Source organism: Macaca mulatta, chromosome 15 (genome assembly GCF_049350105.2).
Source record: "Macaca mulatta isolate MMU2019108-1 chromosome 15, T2T-MMU8v2.0, whole genome shotgun sequence".
NCBI classification, from domain to species: Eukaryota; Metazoa; Chordata; class Mammalia; order Primates; family Cercopithecidae; genus Macaca; species Macaca mulatta.
In genome coordinates, this window is record NC_133420.1 from 66,251,324 (window position 1) to 66,269,051 (window position 17,728).

Consider the following 17,728-nt stretch of genomic DNA (forward strand, 5'->3'; position numbering starts at 1 on the left):
TACATAGTCCTCAGGCTCAACACAGTAGATTTCTGAATGTCCTCTACCAGCTACATGCTCCTGCCCTCCTCAATCCAAGTAGACAGAACAACTAACCAAGCCAGCTCAGACCGGTGGCACAGCTGTGCTGGCTAACACTGGACACCACCTAAGAGAGTGCTCCTCTAAAAGTGTGCTTCCCCAAATGGAGCCAAATACGCTTGAGGATTGCTGGGTTGAACCATGTAAAGCAGGTCTCATTCCTGCAGAGCCTTCGGTACCCCAGGGTACACTGTAACCCCAGAAGTGTTTCCTGAGCTTGCCTGACTAGAAAACTTTTCCAAGAACTGTCTCAAGTGATGAGTGTTTTGTGAGTCACACTTTGGGGAAAGCGGGCCTAAGTTAGTGTCTCCTCCCAACTGCCTCTCTGCTTTCCCTGGAACACTAGGAACTACCCATCCTCCCTCCTCTTTCCACTTCACAACTTAGCATCAGGAATATTTTAGTTTTGGTTTTTCAAACATATATACCTCCTTTTTTCTTATCTTGTCAGTATCATCTTTTCTTTTCCTCATACTTTTTTTTTCTCTTCATCCTTTCCTTCTCCTCCAAGGGTTAACTTTCTACCTTAGGATAATCTTTTCCTCTTTTTCTCCCACTTCCCCAGCTACTCTCTTATCATTTGCTCCAGTCTCACCCTCATTGATCATTTTGGGAAAATATGGTCAGAGTCCAGATAACTAAGTCAAGAAATGCTTAAACTTTGCCCTACCTTTCCAGTAAAGAATATTACCTAATAAATAATAAAATGGTAATGGGAAACCTGAGCCCTGAAAAAAAAGAGGTGGAAGGAGAAACATTTGGAGCACATCCTGTCTACAAATTAGGAACTGCCTGTGTTCTCCGTTTTATGGTTATATTCTAGAAGAAGAAAGGGATTTTGTAGCACCTGGTTTTGACCTTTCTGCCCTGTTTGTTGAGCAAATAAACCTTATGGGCTGTTAGCCCTCTTTATAGCCTCTCAGCTTCTCCCTGGCCCAGACACCCTGCTGTCATTTTGACTCTTCATTCACACACACACACACACACACACACACACACACACACACACACATGCACACACACTCACACACACACCATTTAAGATTAGACAGAAAGAATGCTCAAAATAGCAGTGGCTTCTAAGACATTTAGTACAGGGGTTCCCAAGCAGGCTTTTCAGTATCGAATTTCTTTCTGCCCATTGAAATGCTACACAACCTTCCACTTATAGCAGGTCACAAGGGTTTCATTCTACTTGAAGTAGGGGCCATGTCCCATTTCCACTTCCTTAGCTTCCCATTCAGTCTCTTCTAGGATTTGCCCAGACCCCTGAGGCCAGACAATGTAGAAACTTCTGTTCCATGTCACAGGTGAGAAAACAGTCTCAGAGAGGGACAGGCTCTGAAAGTCTCATAGACAACATCAGGGCTGCGGCTCAAACCCCAGCATCTGATTCCAGGTTTAGTGCCTTCTCAGGGCATCAGTGATGCTCCTCATGGCCAGGGTGCCCTCAGTGTTGCTCACAGTCCAGTATCCAGGGCCAAGAGTGTGTTGTGTGCTCAGACTGCCTGGGTTCAATCCTGGCACTGCCATTTTCCAGTCAGTGACCTCAGGCAGGCTACTTAAGCTCTGCAGGCCTCAGTTTCCTCCTTGGTGGGGAGGGCTGTGAGGCATTCTTCTCATGGTAAACCTTCAGTAAATACCAACCGTTACTGGGAGGGTCCACTCCTGCCTCTGCACTCTCCATTCGTCCTGCCTGTTTCCTCTGCCTGCTTCTGTGGTGGTGAATTCTTCATGACTCCCACCACCTCCTGCTGCACCCCCACTCAGGGCCGGCATCAGGACCCTTCCTTCTATTGGTTTGGACTCCTTGGAGTCAGAGGATAACGGATAGTGGAATGAGCCAGGTGGCAGAATCTCAGAGGACTCAGAGGCCATCCTGGGCCTGTAGGCCTCTTCAGAGTGGGGCCACTTATCAAGCTCCACACACAGGCATGAACTTTCACAAGTTGTTATGACTCATACTCTGTCTATAGTAAGCTGTTAACCCCTCCCATTTGGCTTATGCCTCTGTAATTACCGTAATAACTTATATCTCAAAATAAGGATATTGAAGGAATGAGTGGAGAGAGGCTTTCCTGGTTGAGATAGAGAAGAACAAGAGTTTCTCTTTGTCCTCAAGGCCTCTCCTCCCATCCCTGACCTTAGCTCACCAGCATGGGAAAATACTATTTGGCTCCTTGTACTCTGAGATGTGGATGTCAAGATACAGCATCAGCATTCCAACTTCAACGGCAGCGAGAAAAGAAGGAGGAGGAGAAGATACCATAGCAAACAGGGATGTATGCTGCATTTCCTAATACTCGAACCCGGAAATGAGACTGTAAAGCCACTCAAGGTGAAGGGAGGGCAGTTCGCCACCTGGCAGCACTAGCCCTAAATTAAGGAATGCAGGATGTTTGTGGGTTGCCCATCATAAAAATTACACAATGGGTAAGGAATGCAGGCACAGCTGGCCAGGTGTGTTTGTCACAACCGTGGCAGCCCTTTGCCCCACAGCCAGTACACGGAACTGGTCTCTCCAATTCTGATTGCATATCTTCTGGCACCTCTGTTCTTCCTCAGCTGCCCAGGATTTTTCTAGTTCTGACCATGTTACTTACTCTTTTAAACCTGTTAGCATTTCATGACTGCCCACAGGCAAGGGTCTAAATGGTCGGAAGGCCCAAGCTTAGCCTCTGAGACCCCGACCTACCTCCAGCCACTTCCTCCTCCTCTCCACTTCACTGGACTCCCCCTCTCCACCAGATACCTCTCTTCTCCCCTCCTTGTGCCTTTGCTTATGCTGTCCCTTCTGTTCCTGGTGTGTCTCTGGCCATCTTTTAAGCTTCCCTCCCCAACCTCATTCGCTCTGTGGAGTCCCTGGAATAGAGCTGACTTCTCCCTCCCTGCTGCTCCCAGGCTGCTCAGAACTTTCTGGAAATGGATGATTATCTGAGTTCCAGCCTCAACCCAGCCCCTAGACTCCCAGTCCCTCATGTCTGCCTCCCTTCTTTCTCCCTGACCACACAGCTGGTGCATAGTCAGTACAGATGTAGTCAGTGAGTGGAGCATGGGGCTTTTTCCTGGGATTCCTGCCTCTTTGTTTATACCTAGTCTCAGGAGCCCTACTCCTGGTCTTCTGCCTAGATCTGTGCCTCTTGGAAGTGAAGCCTCCGTTCCCAGTGGGGCCAGGTCATCACCCTTGGGAATTTGCAGGGCCCCTCCCTTAAACTTCTCCCCCGAAGCTTCCGGCTCAATGCTGACCAGAGCACAGGCTGCCTGTGACAGTCCTTGGGGTGACCTCCCTTATCAGGAAAAATGCAGAAAACCTATTGATACCTTAGCCTTGTGATTGTTAATGGTCACAAAACTCCTTTAGGGTCTTTGGACTCAGCACCTTTAGGGTCTCACTTTGAATTTTGACACACACACCTGCCCCCCCTTCCCCCGCCCTAGTGAGGCAAATGGTCTTCTGGTTGTGCCTGCGGAGGGAAGGCTCCAAAGGTGATGGCTAGGAAGCAGAGCCGGAGCCTGCCTGAAAGGCTGTGGAGAAATGGAGTGGGGGCTCAGCCAGCTGCCCGGAGGACTCTGTCTGGCATTGAAGTTTTCTCCTGTTTCCTTTTCTTCTATGCACTGTTTTAGGATGATGGGGTGATAGTTCCAGGCTGGTTGAAGATGGATTTGGAGATAGTCCTTTGTACCCTCAGTGAGTAAGAGCATCTGTCACCCTACCTCAGCAGTTGTCTCTGTCACTGGTCCAAGCAGCTGATTCCTATACAAGGTCAAGATCAACTGGGGAGAAGCAGACCCCTGGGTCTGTTCCATTAGTGAGGACAGCTGCCTGGGCTTATGGCCCCATTGGTTTGGTTTCTATCTTGATCATCTCTACCATCCCCCCATCCCTGCCTTCCATTTTCTACCTGAGCTGTCAGTGCGCAGATTGATGTGTGTGGGAACAGGGCTCGGGAGGAGTGGGGTAGAGTTGGTCCTGTCCTGCAGCCTCCCCTTCCTTCTGGCACTTGGACCCTTTGGAGCCTGTTGGGGGTGGGGAGTGGGAGTGGGAGTGGGAAGGCCAGGGAGTGTCTCTGCGCCATCACTGTTTGAGTGTTGTCCCTTTGCTATGTGCCCCACCTAGGATGTGTGTCTCTCTGTTCTCCTGGGGACTTGATTTGCTAGTGAATTGCTTCTATGGATATTGTTCTGGGAAACGCCATTTTTTCTGCTCACCCATGACTCTGTGACAAGGAGTGACAGCTTATTAGGAATTTGCTTTTGCATTGGAACACTGGTCATCAGAATGGGCCCCTTTTCCTTTGCAGCTTTGACGTTTGCTTCTCTTTTCCTCACCTCTCTCCCTTGCATCCACCCTTTTCTCTTTTTCTTCTTTTTTGTTTTCCTTCTAGCAGGGGCCTTTTGCCTTTACTTGTTAATCCTGTTTGTAAAAAAACAAGTGGAAGGAGGAGTTCCTCTCTGATCTGCTTCTTATTCTCCACCTACCTTCTCTTCTGTACTCTCCGCCTCCTAGAGAGAGAGAGAGAGAGAGAGAGAGAGAGAGGAATGCTGACCTAACTACCGCTGCCACTGCTGCTGCCACCACCGCTGCCACCACCAGTCCCTGGTAATGTTCACATGTCCTCAAATCAACCCAGAGCCAGGGCCCTACTGGTCAGGGGGAGGCTATGTAAATAATCCCATGAGTGTGTCATCCTCAGGCCCTGGGGTCTCCTAGGCAAGACCAGGGCCTCTGTAGGCTCTCTTGGAAATGCCGAGGTTACTGGAAGCCAGCCTGTCGTACAGGGTCTGAGAGTTTAACTTCTTTTAAATTAAACTACAGTTGAGCTCATGCTGTGTGTGTATAAACTTTTGTATCCTGCTTTTTCCTTAAATTCTTTATCATCAGCATCTTCCCATGTTATTTCATAGTCTTCATCATCATCACTTTCCATACCTTCATAGTAGTTGATCATAGAATTCCACCATAATTAACTTGTCTTTTCTCTTAGAAGTCCTTTAGATAATGTCCAATTTTCCATGAGCGTAAATAATACCATAATGAACATCTTGGAGTCTGAAGTTTGTTCTGTGTTGGTTTGTTCCACATTTAGGATCTTTTTCCCAGGCTAGATTTTCAGATGTGGGATTATGGGTTCAGATATGGTTTACACATTTTTATAGTTTTAATACAGATGGCCAAATTGCTTTCTGAAAGAGAAGCTTTTCTTAAGTATTTTTCTTCAACTTGTATCTTAAACATTCTGAACGTGCTTAGCACCACTGTCCTGATGTATCTGTGGAAAGCCATGTCTCCAGTTTTTAGTGTGTCAGGCCCTTGGGAGAGGCAGGCATCCTATGCTGGCTCCTTGGAGCTTGGTGTAAAACTGTCTCCTCTGGCCGGGCACGGTGACTCACACCTGTAGTCCCAGTACTTTGGGAGGCCGAGGTGGGTGGATCACAAGATCAGGAGATCAAGACCATCCTGGCTAACATGGTGAAACCCTGTCTCTACTAAAAATACGAAAAAATTAGTCGAACATGGTGGTGGGTGCTTGAAAATCCCAGCTCCTCGCGAGGCTGAGGCAGGAGAATGGTGTGAACCCGGGAGGCGGAGCTTGCATTGAGCCGAGATCACGCCACTGCGCTGCAGCCTGGGTGACAGAGCGAGACTCCATTTAAAAAAAGAAAGTCTCCTCTGTGCTCACTTCACCCAGAATCCCTGTTGGGCTCTTCAAGGAGCTCAGTTCTCTCTGAAAGCAACTTTATAGCCTCAGTCCAGTCTGTGTTCCTGTGTGGCAGGAGCCAAGGGTATGCTCACTCTTGAGAGTGGTGACTTTGGTTGACTGAGAACCACTCCCATAGCCTGGTCCCTAACCCTCGAAGGCCCATTTCTCTCACTCACTGGGGTGAAGAGTTTAAATCTCAGATCCAAGTTTTTTTTTTTTTTTTTGAGACGGAGTCTCACTCTGTCGCCCAGGCGGGAGTGCAGTGGCCGGATCTCAGCTCACTGCAAGCTCCGCCTCCCGGGTTCACGCCATTCTCCTGCCTCAGCCTCCCGAGTAGCTGGGACTACAGGCGCCCGCTGCCTCGCCCGGCTAATTTTTTGTATTTTTTAGTAGAGACGGGGTTTCACCGCGTTAGCCAGGATGGTCTCGATCTCCTGACCTCGTGATCCGCCCGTCTCGGCCTCCCAAAGTGCTGGGATTACAGGCTTGAGCCACCACGCCCGGCCCAGATCCAAGTTTTGTTGAGAACTCTGAGCTACCATATTGTTATGGTTAACAACTAGAGCCCAGCCGGGCATGGTGGCATGTGCTGACAGTCCCAGCTTCTCAAGAGGCTGAGGTGAGAAGATTGCTGGAGCCCAGGAGCTCAAGGCCAGCCTGGGCAACATAGCAAGATCCTGTATCCCCTGCAAAAAACCAACAACAACAAAAGCAAAACTAGAGCCCAACTGCTGTGAACTCATGGGTGAGTAGATATTATTAGCCCTCCACAAACTCAGCATTTGTATAATCCCAGGCTCTTTCCAGTAATTCTCTGGGGATCACCTCCCAGGCTGTCCACTGTTCCAGGATCCACACTTAGGCCTGTAGGAATGCCCAGTCAGAGCTTCTGCTGCCGCTGATCTGTTACTGTTTCATGCAACCCACTCGGCCTAGTTCCTTCCTCTTATTGTCTCAGTGGGCACAGAAAAGCGTACAGAGGGTGTTTCAGCAAACATTGCCACTGGTTGCAGACCTGCCCCCGGATCTGTCCGATCTGTCATGTTGAGAGCTTAGTGCTATATTCTTGTGTGGCGGGGAGGGGTGTGTCTCTGTGAAGAGCCAGGGCATGTGTATGGGAGCAACAGTGTCTCTCTTATCATGTAGAAATTCTGACTCATTCTGAGTCTTGGCTTTGGGTTGATGGTTCCAACCACATTGCTGCTGTGTCTTTTGGTGCAGGAGAGGCTGGGTGCAGTTGGTCCCTCAGCTGTTATGGACAAGGGATGTGTCTGCTGATGTACACACATGGACCTGACATCCAAGGAAGGCAGGGTGATTGGACAGAACAGTTCTTCCAGAAACTGTTGGGACTTGGACAAGAGGGGCCTGTGACTTTCTGTAGTTGGTCATCTGTCCCCTGTTGCAATCAGGGAAAGGCCACACTTGCCTTCCTTAACCACAGTTAGGATTTTCTTGGGGATTAGACCAGATTCTAGCACCTGTCCTGAACCTCACCCGGCCCAACAAAGGCTGCTTGCAAGTGTAGTGTACATACACAGGGAGCTGGAAGGGGAAGTGGAAGTGGAGCCCCTGCCTTTAGCCCTTGTGGGAGGCACTATCTACTTACCCACGGTTGTTGCCTTACAGGAATCATACAACAGCTTTGTAACTGGTCTCCTCGCCTTCAGTTGGATTGGGGCACAGATCCCTCCTTGACATACAAACCATGGTTTAAGGCTCCCTGTGACCTAAGTAAAGATAAAGCTTAAGTATCTTAACAAGCACCTAACCCTCCTCCCCGGCCTCTGTGATTTGGCTCATGTCTGCCTTCGTGTCTCATTCTGGCTTCACTCATTCGGAATTTCTTCTAGTTCCTTGACTGTTCTCTTTTCCTTAACAGCCTTTACAAATGCTCTCACCATGCATGCTTTTCTCTACTCCTACAGTTGCCTTCTCTCCCACCACCGCCTCCAGAGTCTATGTCTCTGGAGTGTCTTCTGTCTGCTGTCTCCAGTCCCTGTCCTGTATCAGTCTCTGCTCAATCATTTGGAGATTTTATGTTTTCTGGCCTTTCTTTAGGGGGCCTATCTTCTCCCTCTAAAAGCAGCCAGTTGACCTAGAAGGAAGGGATAACTGTAACTCTTGTCTACCAACATAAGATTAGGCCCGCCCTTTAAAAGCTGGGTCTTTCAAAGGGACACCTGCACCCAGCATGCTGGTTCCTCTTCACCAAGTGTGACTTCCTACGCATTTCACAGGCCTCCAGAGGTCCCCCTGACTCTCTTCTGCTGTGAGAAACTCTAATCATATAAGCCACAGGCTAATTCCTTTGAACCTTAAATGTTTTTAGTAATTTCCCCTTCATCAGAGAAGCAGGATTTGGGAGGAATTTTGAAGCAAACACTACAGAAGGCAGAGTCGCCAGGTAGGATAGCTAAGAGACATTTGGAGTGGTCTGACTGTTCCAGATGGATGGGAAAGCCTCCTCCTATAATAATGATAGTAGCCGACATTTGTTGCCAGGCAGTGGGGCAGCCACAGGCCCCATTTTTGAGATGGGGTCTCACTCTGTCACCCACGATGGAGTGCGGTGGTGCTGTCATGGCTCACTGCAACCTCAGCCTCCTCGGGCTGGGTCTTCTTAATTCTGAAAAACCCAGCTTTTAAAGGGTGGACCTAATCTTATGTTGGTAGAAAACATTGTCTACCCCATGACACAAAAGAGGAAACTGAGGCCTGGAGGTGTGATATGTCCCAAGTCACGTAGCTAATAAGTAAAGAAGCCAGCATTCCCGGGATTAAAAATGCATGTGTCTGTCACCGTGGTGTATTTGGTGCTTGATCGATGTTTACTTGAGCAAATGGAGCGGCAGATGCACCAGACGAGTGTGCTCAGTGAGGCGGGCAGGAGTGAGTCTGGGCATCTTCCCACCTCCTGCGAGTGGTGGGGCTTGGTGAGCTTGCCAGGGCCTGTCTTTCTTATCAAAGAAGGTGTGTGCACCAGTGTTACAGCATTTCACCCAAATAAGCCTAGAAAATGCTTGACTTTTCTGTCATTCCTGGGGAGGACACTTTCCTCCTCCACCGTTCTGCTGGCTTGGTATTCCCACAGCCCCCGATAGGTGAGAGCACCTGCTAAAGTGCACCAGGCCCTTCTGTCTTGCTGCATCCCACAGATGAGGCCAAGCTGGGAGGAGGGAGAAAGGGAGGGATATGTAGTTCAGGTTACTCTGGAAAACTGCCTGACCAGTTTTAAGTCTGGGCCGGACACTGGGGCATCTCACCGTGTTGAAAGGGCCGAGGCACTCCCCATGGTAAAAGGGGCTGGAACCAGGTCTGCTTCTTGGGCTTCTCCTCCAGGGTGCCATTGCTCATGGGCCTTGGCTCTAGAGGTGCTCATTCATGGTTCCAAAATTCCAGTTCCTGGGAGAGGAAAAACGCTTAGTTCAGTCTCAGGCCTCTGCTTAGATCAAACAGCCAAGGCAGTAGGCCCAGTCCTATGGTAGAGACCTGGCCTCAAAGAGCCCTCTGCCCCAGTTATTGGGGAGTGTACCAAGAGAAGGGAGTCTTATCCTGAGCTGGGCAGCCAGCCCTGGGGGTCTAGTGCACAGATGTAGAAAGGCTCTATTGGTATACCTCCCTTTGCTTGTTGGAAAGTGCTCAATGGGGCTGAATTGTGTTGGACAGTGTAAGTCTGGGTTGGGGTTAGGGTTGTTATAAGATTGTCAAGATGATTAAATGAAATGCCATTTGAAACACTTATCCGTGCCTTGTGTACGGTATCCCCACCAGTGAATATTCATACTCTATTATAATAATTCCAACAACTTCATAATTTTCATATGCAATTTCTAAACTTTGAACTTTTTTTTTTTTTTGAGACAGTGTCTCACTCTGTTGCCCAGGCTGGAGTGCAATGGTACAATCTCGGCTCACTGCAAACTCCGCCTCCCAGGTTCAAGTGAGTCTCCTGCCTCAGCCTCCCAAGTAGCTGGGATTAGAGGCGCCCACCACCATGCCCAGCTAATTTTTGTATTTTTAGTAGAAATGGGGTTTTGCCATGTTGGCCAGGCTGGTCTCAAACTCCTGACCTGAGGTGATCCGCCCGCCTCAGCCTCCCCAAGTGCTGGGGTTACAGGCGTGAGCCACCATGCCCAGCCTAAACTTTGAATTTCTTTGAACCCATGACTTACACAGAATTAGCTGAACGCAGAATTCCAAATCAACTCAGCCTGTGGGACAGCCAAAGAACACAGTGTGCCTTTGGGCTCCTTTTTCACTCACCATGCGGGGCTAGAAAACTTTGTCAGGGGCTTTAAAAAAGGAGCTCTTGTGTGTGAAATGTTTCCTTAATCCTCTTCCTGGTGCCTCTCTTCCTCTAAGTAGTTTGCTTCCCTGAGTTCCCCACCTGAGGCTGGGTGGCTGTGGCACATCTGTGCATTCTGTACGCACACAGGCAGCCTTGTGGAGTGCCAGTTTCCAAGTCTTGGGTTTTTTTTGTTTTGTGTGTGTGTGTGTGTGATGGGGGTCTCACTCTGCCGCCCAGGCTGGAGTGTAGTGGTGCTGTCATGGCTCACTGCAATCTCAACTTCCCCGGGATCAGGTGAGCCTCCTACCTCAGCCTCCAGAGTACTAGGGACTACAGGTGTGCACCACCATGCCTGGCTAATTTTTGTAATTTTTTGTAGAGACAGAGTCTCACCATGTTGCTCAGGCTGATCTCGAACTCCTGGACTCAAGTGATCTGCCCACTTTGGCCTCTCAAGTGTTAGGATTACAGGTGTGAGCCACCACACCCAGCCCAGGTCATCTTTTGAGGGCATGGAGAGAAGACTTTGAGCATCCCACTTTTGAGATTGTGTACCAGTCAGAAGCCCCTATGACACACTTTTTCCCCAAAGTAGAGGGCTCTGATTGTGTTGATCCCAAGAGAGATGGGAAAGAGCATTGAATGATTCCAAAGTATCGGGCCTTGGTTCGTTTCCTCATGTTGGTGTTGTGAGGATTCCCTTAGGATGACAGCGTGTGTGCAGGAGGCTTTGTGAATTGCTGAGAGTGAGGGGTGGCAATGTCAGTGCTGGGTCTGTCCTTACTAACCTGGGGCCATGGGAGTTGATAAGACCAGAATCCCAACTTTACCCCACAATGTGATCCCTGTGGTGACCCCTCACAGGGCTCTTTGGTTGAGCTTCCCAGATGGGATTACCATCTGCCATTGTATGTTGAACCCCATTCATTCATTCATTCATTCAGCCAACCAGCAACTATTTACTGAGCTCTTATTGTGTGAGAAGCAGTATTCAAGGAACTGGGAGAATAAAAAACCAAAACATCTCAGCCTTCATTGAGCTTACATTCTTACTGAAAGAAGACAAATAAAACATACAGTGTAATCCCAGCACTTTGGGAGGCCGAGGTGGGCGGATCACTTGAGGTCAGGAGTTTGAAACCAGCCTGGCCAACTTGATACCCCATCTGTACTGAAAATTAAAAAAAAAAAAATTAGGCCGGGCGCGGTGGCTCAAGCCTGTAATCCCAGCACTTTGGGAGGCCGAGACGGGCGGATCACAAGGTCAGGAGATCGAGACCATCCTGGCTAACATGGTGAAACCCCGTCTCTACTAAAAATACAAAAAAACTAGCCGGGCGAGGTGGCGGGCGCCTGTAGTCCCAGCTACTCGGGAGGCTGAGGCAGGAGAATGGCGCAAACCCGGGAGGCGGAGCTTGCAGTGAGCTGAGATCCAGCCACTGCACTCCAGCCTGGGAGACACAGCGAGACTCCGTCTCAAAAAAAAAAAAAAAAAAAAAAAAAAAATTAGCCGGGCATGGTGGCACTTGCCTGTAATCCTAGCTGCTCGGGAGGCTAAGGCAGGAGAATTGCTTGAATCCTGGAGGCAGAGGTTGCAGTGAGCCAAGATCATATCACTATACTCCAACCTCAGCAACAAAGCAAGACTCCGTCTCAAAAATAAAAAATAAAAATATGCAATCCCTTTGCACCAGCACACTTGGTGCCTGGGGACCTCGTGGTTGGCACCCTGAAGCAGGTGTCCCTCTTCTGTCTTGTGCACCTTGCTTCTATCCTGGTATGTATGGGATGGCCTCCTACACTCCATGGTGAGCACTGTGAGGACAGAGGTTGAGTTGGGTTTGCTGTATTTCTCAGGTGCCTAGATTTGTGCTTGACAGGTAGATGGAAAGCACACAATGTGGTCATCAAACCTCAGTCAACCATATAAGGAAGGTAGAATTGAAAAGTCCCATGGGTACCCAACTAATGTCACCAGTTTCCTGGATACCTGTCCTGGAGTTTATTTATAGTGTATATAAATAAATGATGTATGTGTTTAAATACCTTTTTCACCTTTCTTTTAGAGCTGCCTCTTTTTAACAGTTCCATTCCATTGTGTGGATGTACTATGACTTATTGAACCAGTTCCCTACTAATTCTGTTTTTTGCAGTCTTTTGTTGTGAGGAACATTCCACAGTGACAATGTTGTTCATAGTCATTCACACACATGCAAGTCCTTCTGCAGGACAGATTCCTAGAGGGGAATTGCTGACTCAGAGGTTTTGGTACTCTGTGTTGATTGTAGAGTGAGGGCAGAAAAGTGAGGCTCAAGGGTTTACTAGTGACCATGTATAGTGGAAAAGTCACCAGTCCCTGTGAGTGTTTGGCCCAAAGGCTTTAAGGCATTTGATAACACTATTTTTGTTTCTGCACCAGGCCGGAGACACTATGTTCAATCGTGCTAAGCTCCTCAATGTTGGCTTTCGAGAAGCCTTGAAGGACTATGACTACACCTGCTTTGTGTTTAGTGATGTGGACCTCATTCCAATGAATGACCGTAATGCCTACAGGTGTTTTTCACAGCCACGGCACATTTCTGTTGCAATGGATAAGTTTGGATTCAGGTAAGAAATACTGAGTCGGAGTCCGTGGTAACCATGTTTCTCTGTCATATGTTGACTAGGAAATGCAGTCCTGGCAGCCTAGGAGTGGCCTCTTTAAGCTCTGGAGCAGAATGCCTCCTCTGAGAAATGGGTGTTTTGTATTAGTTGAGATGGAAAGAGGAGACCAGAAATGCCTGTAGTCTCTGCATATCCAGACAAGAACAAGTTTTCTCTTTTTTTTTTTTTTTTTTTTTTTTTGAGACAGGATCTGGCTCTGTCACCCAGGCTGGAGTGCAGTGGCGTGATCTTGGCTCACTGCAACCTCTGCCTCCAGGGTTCAAGCCATCCTCTCACCTCAGCCTCCTGAGTAGCTGGGACTATAGACATGTGCCACCATGCCCAGCTAATTTTTGTATATTTTATAGAGACAGGGTTTTGCTATATTGCCCAGTCTGGTCTCAAACTCCTGAGCTCAAGCAAACCATCTGCCTCGGCCTCTCGAAGTGCTGGATTACAGGCATGTGGCACCATGCCTGGCCTAAGAACAGTTTTTAGCATCTGGGAGGGGCTCTCATCTTTAGGCTCCAAACAGATTTTGTATTTTCTTGCTTTTTTCTTTCTGTTGCCCCACAAGTTTTGGAAAGTAAATTGGAATAGTTTTTCCCCACTGAATTATTTAGCTTGTATACCTCAGCAGATGTTCCTCGGCCTGTTTTGTTTTCGAGACAGGGTCTTGCTCTGTCACCCAGGCTGAAGTGCAGTGACACAATCATGGCAGCCTCAGCCCCCTGAGTTGCTGGGACTACAGGCATGAGCCAGCATATCCAGCTAATTTTTTATTTTTAGTAGAGATGAAGTCTGGCTATGTTGACCAGGCTGGGCTCAAGTGATCCTCCCACCTCAGTCTCCCAAAGCACTGGGATTACAGGTGTGAACTGCTCCTGCCCTTGGCCCTTTAAGAAGGAACGTGATTCTGTTTTCCAGCAGGGCACAAACTTCTGCTTAAATACAAAGCCCAAATTTTTCCGCCAAAATGCCATTAGTGAAGAGGCCAGCCCAGATGCCCAAGTAGGGTATTATCCAAAACATATTGTCATTGGTGGAAAATGGCTTTATAGTCCATTGTTTCGTCTTAAAAGTAAATATATAAACTTGCATATTGTTTCCTAATTCCGTGTTTATATTAACATAAAAGTGTTATAAATTACCTGTTAGTGCTGGGCGCGGTGGCTCACGCCTGTAATCCCAGCACTTTGGGAGGCCGAGGCGGGCAGATCACAAAGTCAGGAGATCGAGACCATCCTGGCTAACATGGTGAAACCCCATCTCTACTAAAAATACAAAAAATTAGCCAGGCGTGGTTGCAGGTGCCTGTAGTCCCAGCTACTCGGGAGGCTGAGGCAGAATGGCCTGAACCCGGGAGGCAGAGCTTGCAGTGAGCCGAAATCGTGCCACTGCACTCCAGATGGAGAGTGAGACTCCATCTCAAAAAAAAAAAAATTGCCTGTCAGTGGCTGGGCGCAGTGGCTCACACCTGTAATCCCAGCACTTTGGGAGGCCGAGGCAGGCAGATCACCTGAGGTTGGGAGTTGGAGACCAGCATGGCCAGCATGGTGAAATCCTGTCTCTACTAAAAATACAAAAATTAGCCGGGTATGATGGCAGGTGCCTGTAATCCCAACTACTTGGGAAGCTGAGGCAGGAGAGTTGCTTGAACCCGGGAGGCAGAGGTTGCAGTGAGCCGAGATCACGCCATTGCACTCCAACCTGGGCAACAGAACGAGACTCCATCTCGGGAAAAGCAAACAAACAAACAAACAAAACCTAATCAGTTGAATAACATAACCCTTGCCTTCCTTGCTTTAAGTGAATTTGAAGATCCAGGAGCTGTGCTGCAGGTACCCTCTATGTTGGGTACCCCTGGTTTAGACTGACTAGTACAGTGTGGTTGGCCCATGTAGACAGCAGACCCTTTATTTAGATACAACTTTTTTTCTTTTTCTTTTCTTTTATTTTTTTGAGACAGGGTCTTGCTTGTCACCCAGGCTGGAGTGCAGTGGCATGATCATGGCTCACTATAGCCATAAACTCCCTGGCTCAAGTGATCCTCTCACTGTAAAAAAAAAAAAATTTTTTTTTTTTTTTTTCCAAGAGATGTCTCACTGTTACCCAGGCTGGTCTTGAACTCCTGGGGGCTCAAGCAGTCCTCCTGCCTTGACCTCCCAAAGTGCTGAGATGACAGGCATGAACTACTGCACCTACTGAGATGCAACAGCTTTCTGTCAGACTCATTTTATTCTCATCATTTCTTCCTGTCCTCCCTTGCTGGGAGCGTGAGAGCTGTGATGGGAATATAGGAATGTATGAAATCCTTCTCCCAGATCAAAGTTCCTAACTTGTTGTCTTATTCTTAAAGGGAGGAAAATTTGAATGTAACCGTACTTTTAGGCTCTTCAGAAGTCCTTCTATACCCTTCCATCCCTGCTTCCACCCTTCCTCCCTCTCTGTGTGTGTATCTTCTTCTCTTGTAACACACAGATATATACCCTGACCCCTTTTGATTCCTCCCTTGAAGCATGGTGGTGAACCATGAAGGGGCCCGTGATGCCTTAATTCTTTGCCACAGCACCATGTTTGTTTCACAAGGAGCCTGGCAGGTTTGAGCCTGGGGCAGATAGGGAAGAGAAAGCAGCAGAGACAGCAAAACCAAATCATGTCAGCTTGGCATGTACTTCCCCTTGAAATAGCTAAGAAGCCATTTCTGTAAAAGCACTGATTATCAAAAAACCTTACTGGCCTGGCCACTTCTGGTTCAAACCCTCACATTAATAATGTGGACAGTAGTACGAGGTGTGCCAAAGGTGGATGACTCGGCACCTAAGTGATGACACCTAATTATGAATAGGTTCGTTAAAGCAGACCCCCTAGGGACCTTTGCTTGAGGATCCTTGCAGTCAGAATTCCTGAATATATTTGAAAATAATAATTGCATCTTTATTTTCATATGTTCTTTATGGTTTGGCTGACTTCCCCCTCAAAGTCTGAGTTAGAGTTTTCCTTAATTTATGTGATGGGTTTGGTCTTTTTGGATTCCAGAAAGAGCTGGGTGTGGTTTGGAGCTACACTCAGAGTCACATAAAACCACAGCCTTTAGAGAACCCACAGGAAGGCTTTGGGGCACGTCCTGATTCTTGACATTTCTCATCAGTGCTGACTTTGTATCCCTTAGGAGTTCACAATTCATAACCACTGAAATATTAAAATACAAAAAGTTTTGGAAGGATGAGAGCCCAGATGCTCTACTACTTGAAAATATGTTAAAACGTACGTTCATCATTATACATTTTGCCAAATCAGGATAAAGTCCGAAGTTTCAAAGAATTTTTATTTTAGCAAATTTCCAGAAACACTGCCTCAACTGTTAGGGTTGGTGTTCTAGTCAGTATGCCTTCGCAAGCATGAAAGCTAGATTGGTCGATAGGATGGGTGTGGAAGGGGGGCCGTGACTGGGTGGGTACAGGGAGGCTCTAAAACAATCTCAGATTCCAGGAGCTCCCGGATAAGGACTTCATGTGCAGGAACAGAGCCCAGGGGAAGCAGATGCCTGAGCCACTCAGGAAGAACTGGGCTTAGGCCCGCCCTTGTCACTGACTGACTTTCTACATAACCACGGAAACAGCGCTGTGTTGTGGAAAGAGGAAGATCATACTTTTTGATATCTGTGTCTAATATAAGGTCATCTGAGTCCTGATACAAAAGCAAAACAGACAAAACCCTCATAACTGCTCCCTCCCACCCTACCCACCATCAAAAAACTCTAGAGAGGCTGGGCGTGGTGACTCCTGCCTGTGATCCCAGCGCTTTGGGAGGCTAAGATGGGTGGATCACCTGAGGCCAGGAGTTTGAGACCTGCCTGACCAATATGGTGAAACCCCGTCTCTACTAAAAATACAAAAATTAGCCAGGCGTGGTGGCACATGCCTGTAGTCCCAGCTACTTGGGAGGCTGAGACAGGAGAATCGCTTGAAAACCTGGGAGGTGGAGGTTGCAGTGAGTGGAGATCAAGCCATTGAACTCCAGCCTGGGCTACAGAGCAAGACTCTCTCTCAAAAAAAAAAAAAAAAAAAGACCCTGCTTGGTGTCTCACAACTGTAATCCCAGCACTTGGGAGGCCGAGGCAGGCAGATCATGAGTTTAAGAGATCAAGACCGTCCTGGCCAACATGGTGAAACCCCGTCTCTACTAAAAATACAAAAATTAGCTGGGCGTGGTGGTGGGCACCTGTAGTCCCAACTCCTCGGGAGGCTGAGGCAGGAGAATTACTTGATGAACCCGGGAGGTGGAAGTTGCAGTGAGCCTAGATCGCGTCCCTGCACTCCAGTCTGGCGACAGAGCAAGACCATCTCAAAAAAAAAAAAAAAAAAAAAAAAAACTCTACAGAAGCAAAAAGAATAACTTTAAAAGTGTTTATGTTCTTAGCAAGCTTCATTTTGGGGATGTCAGAACTTAACTAACCACTGCTGCTTCTGTGTGTATGTTTTTCCTCCAGCCTACCTTATGTTCAGTATTTTGGAGGTGTCTCTGCTCTAAGTAAACAACAGTTTCTCACCATCAATGGATTTCCTAATAATTATTGGGGCTGGGGAGGAGAAGATGATGACATTTTTAACAGGTAATGGTCATAACTTAGATATCTTTCTCCTCTGTCAACCTTCACTTCCAGTTTTTGAATCAATGCTTGGTTGTTCCTCAAGGACTGACCCTCAGATGGGATGCACCCCCACTCAGCCCACATTCTTAGGTGTGGCTTCCTACAGGTCCTGTAGGTGCTGAACGGGATCTGTAGGAAAATGAGTTTCTGAGATTTTTGTATCAGCCTGGAAAAATGTCAAATGGGAACCAAGTGACGGGGCAAGTTTACTTTGACTTGCCACATGCCGTTTTATACTCAAGGAGTAAACAAATGTCCTTTGTAAAAATCCCTTATCTCATTGTGGTCCCCTTTCACTGTGAAACAAGTTTCCTTGAGCAGAATCCTAACTGTCTTCACAGAAGCTTTGTGTTATAT

General features: G+C 47.8%; 1 protein-coding gene across 7 annotated transcripts in view; it reads left to right on the forward strand.

The window, feature by feature from the left end:
- The window catches only part of B4GALT1 (beta-1,4-galactosyltransferase 1), a 66,068-nt gene that overhangs the window by 35,875 nt on the left and 12,465 nt on the right, over positions 1–17,728 (forward strand). The window contains exons 3-4 of one of the 7 annotated variants that reach the window (XR_013404600.1): positions 12,494–13,027; positions 16,654–17,332. The exons of 1 other annotated variant lie outside the window; for it this stretch is intronic. Coding sequence is in view for 2 of the 6 variants with exons in the window: in NM_001258145.1 (NP_001245074.1) it covers positions 12,494–12,681; positions 17,210–17,332 (311 nt within the window). In the remaining 4 variants the exon portion in view is untranslated. 7 annotated transcript variants of the gene reach the window in all.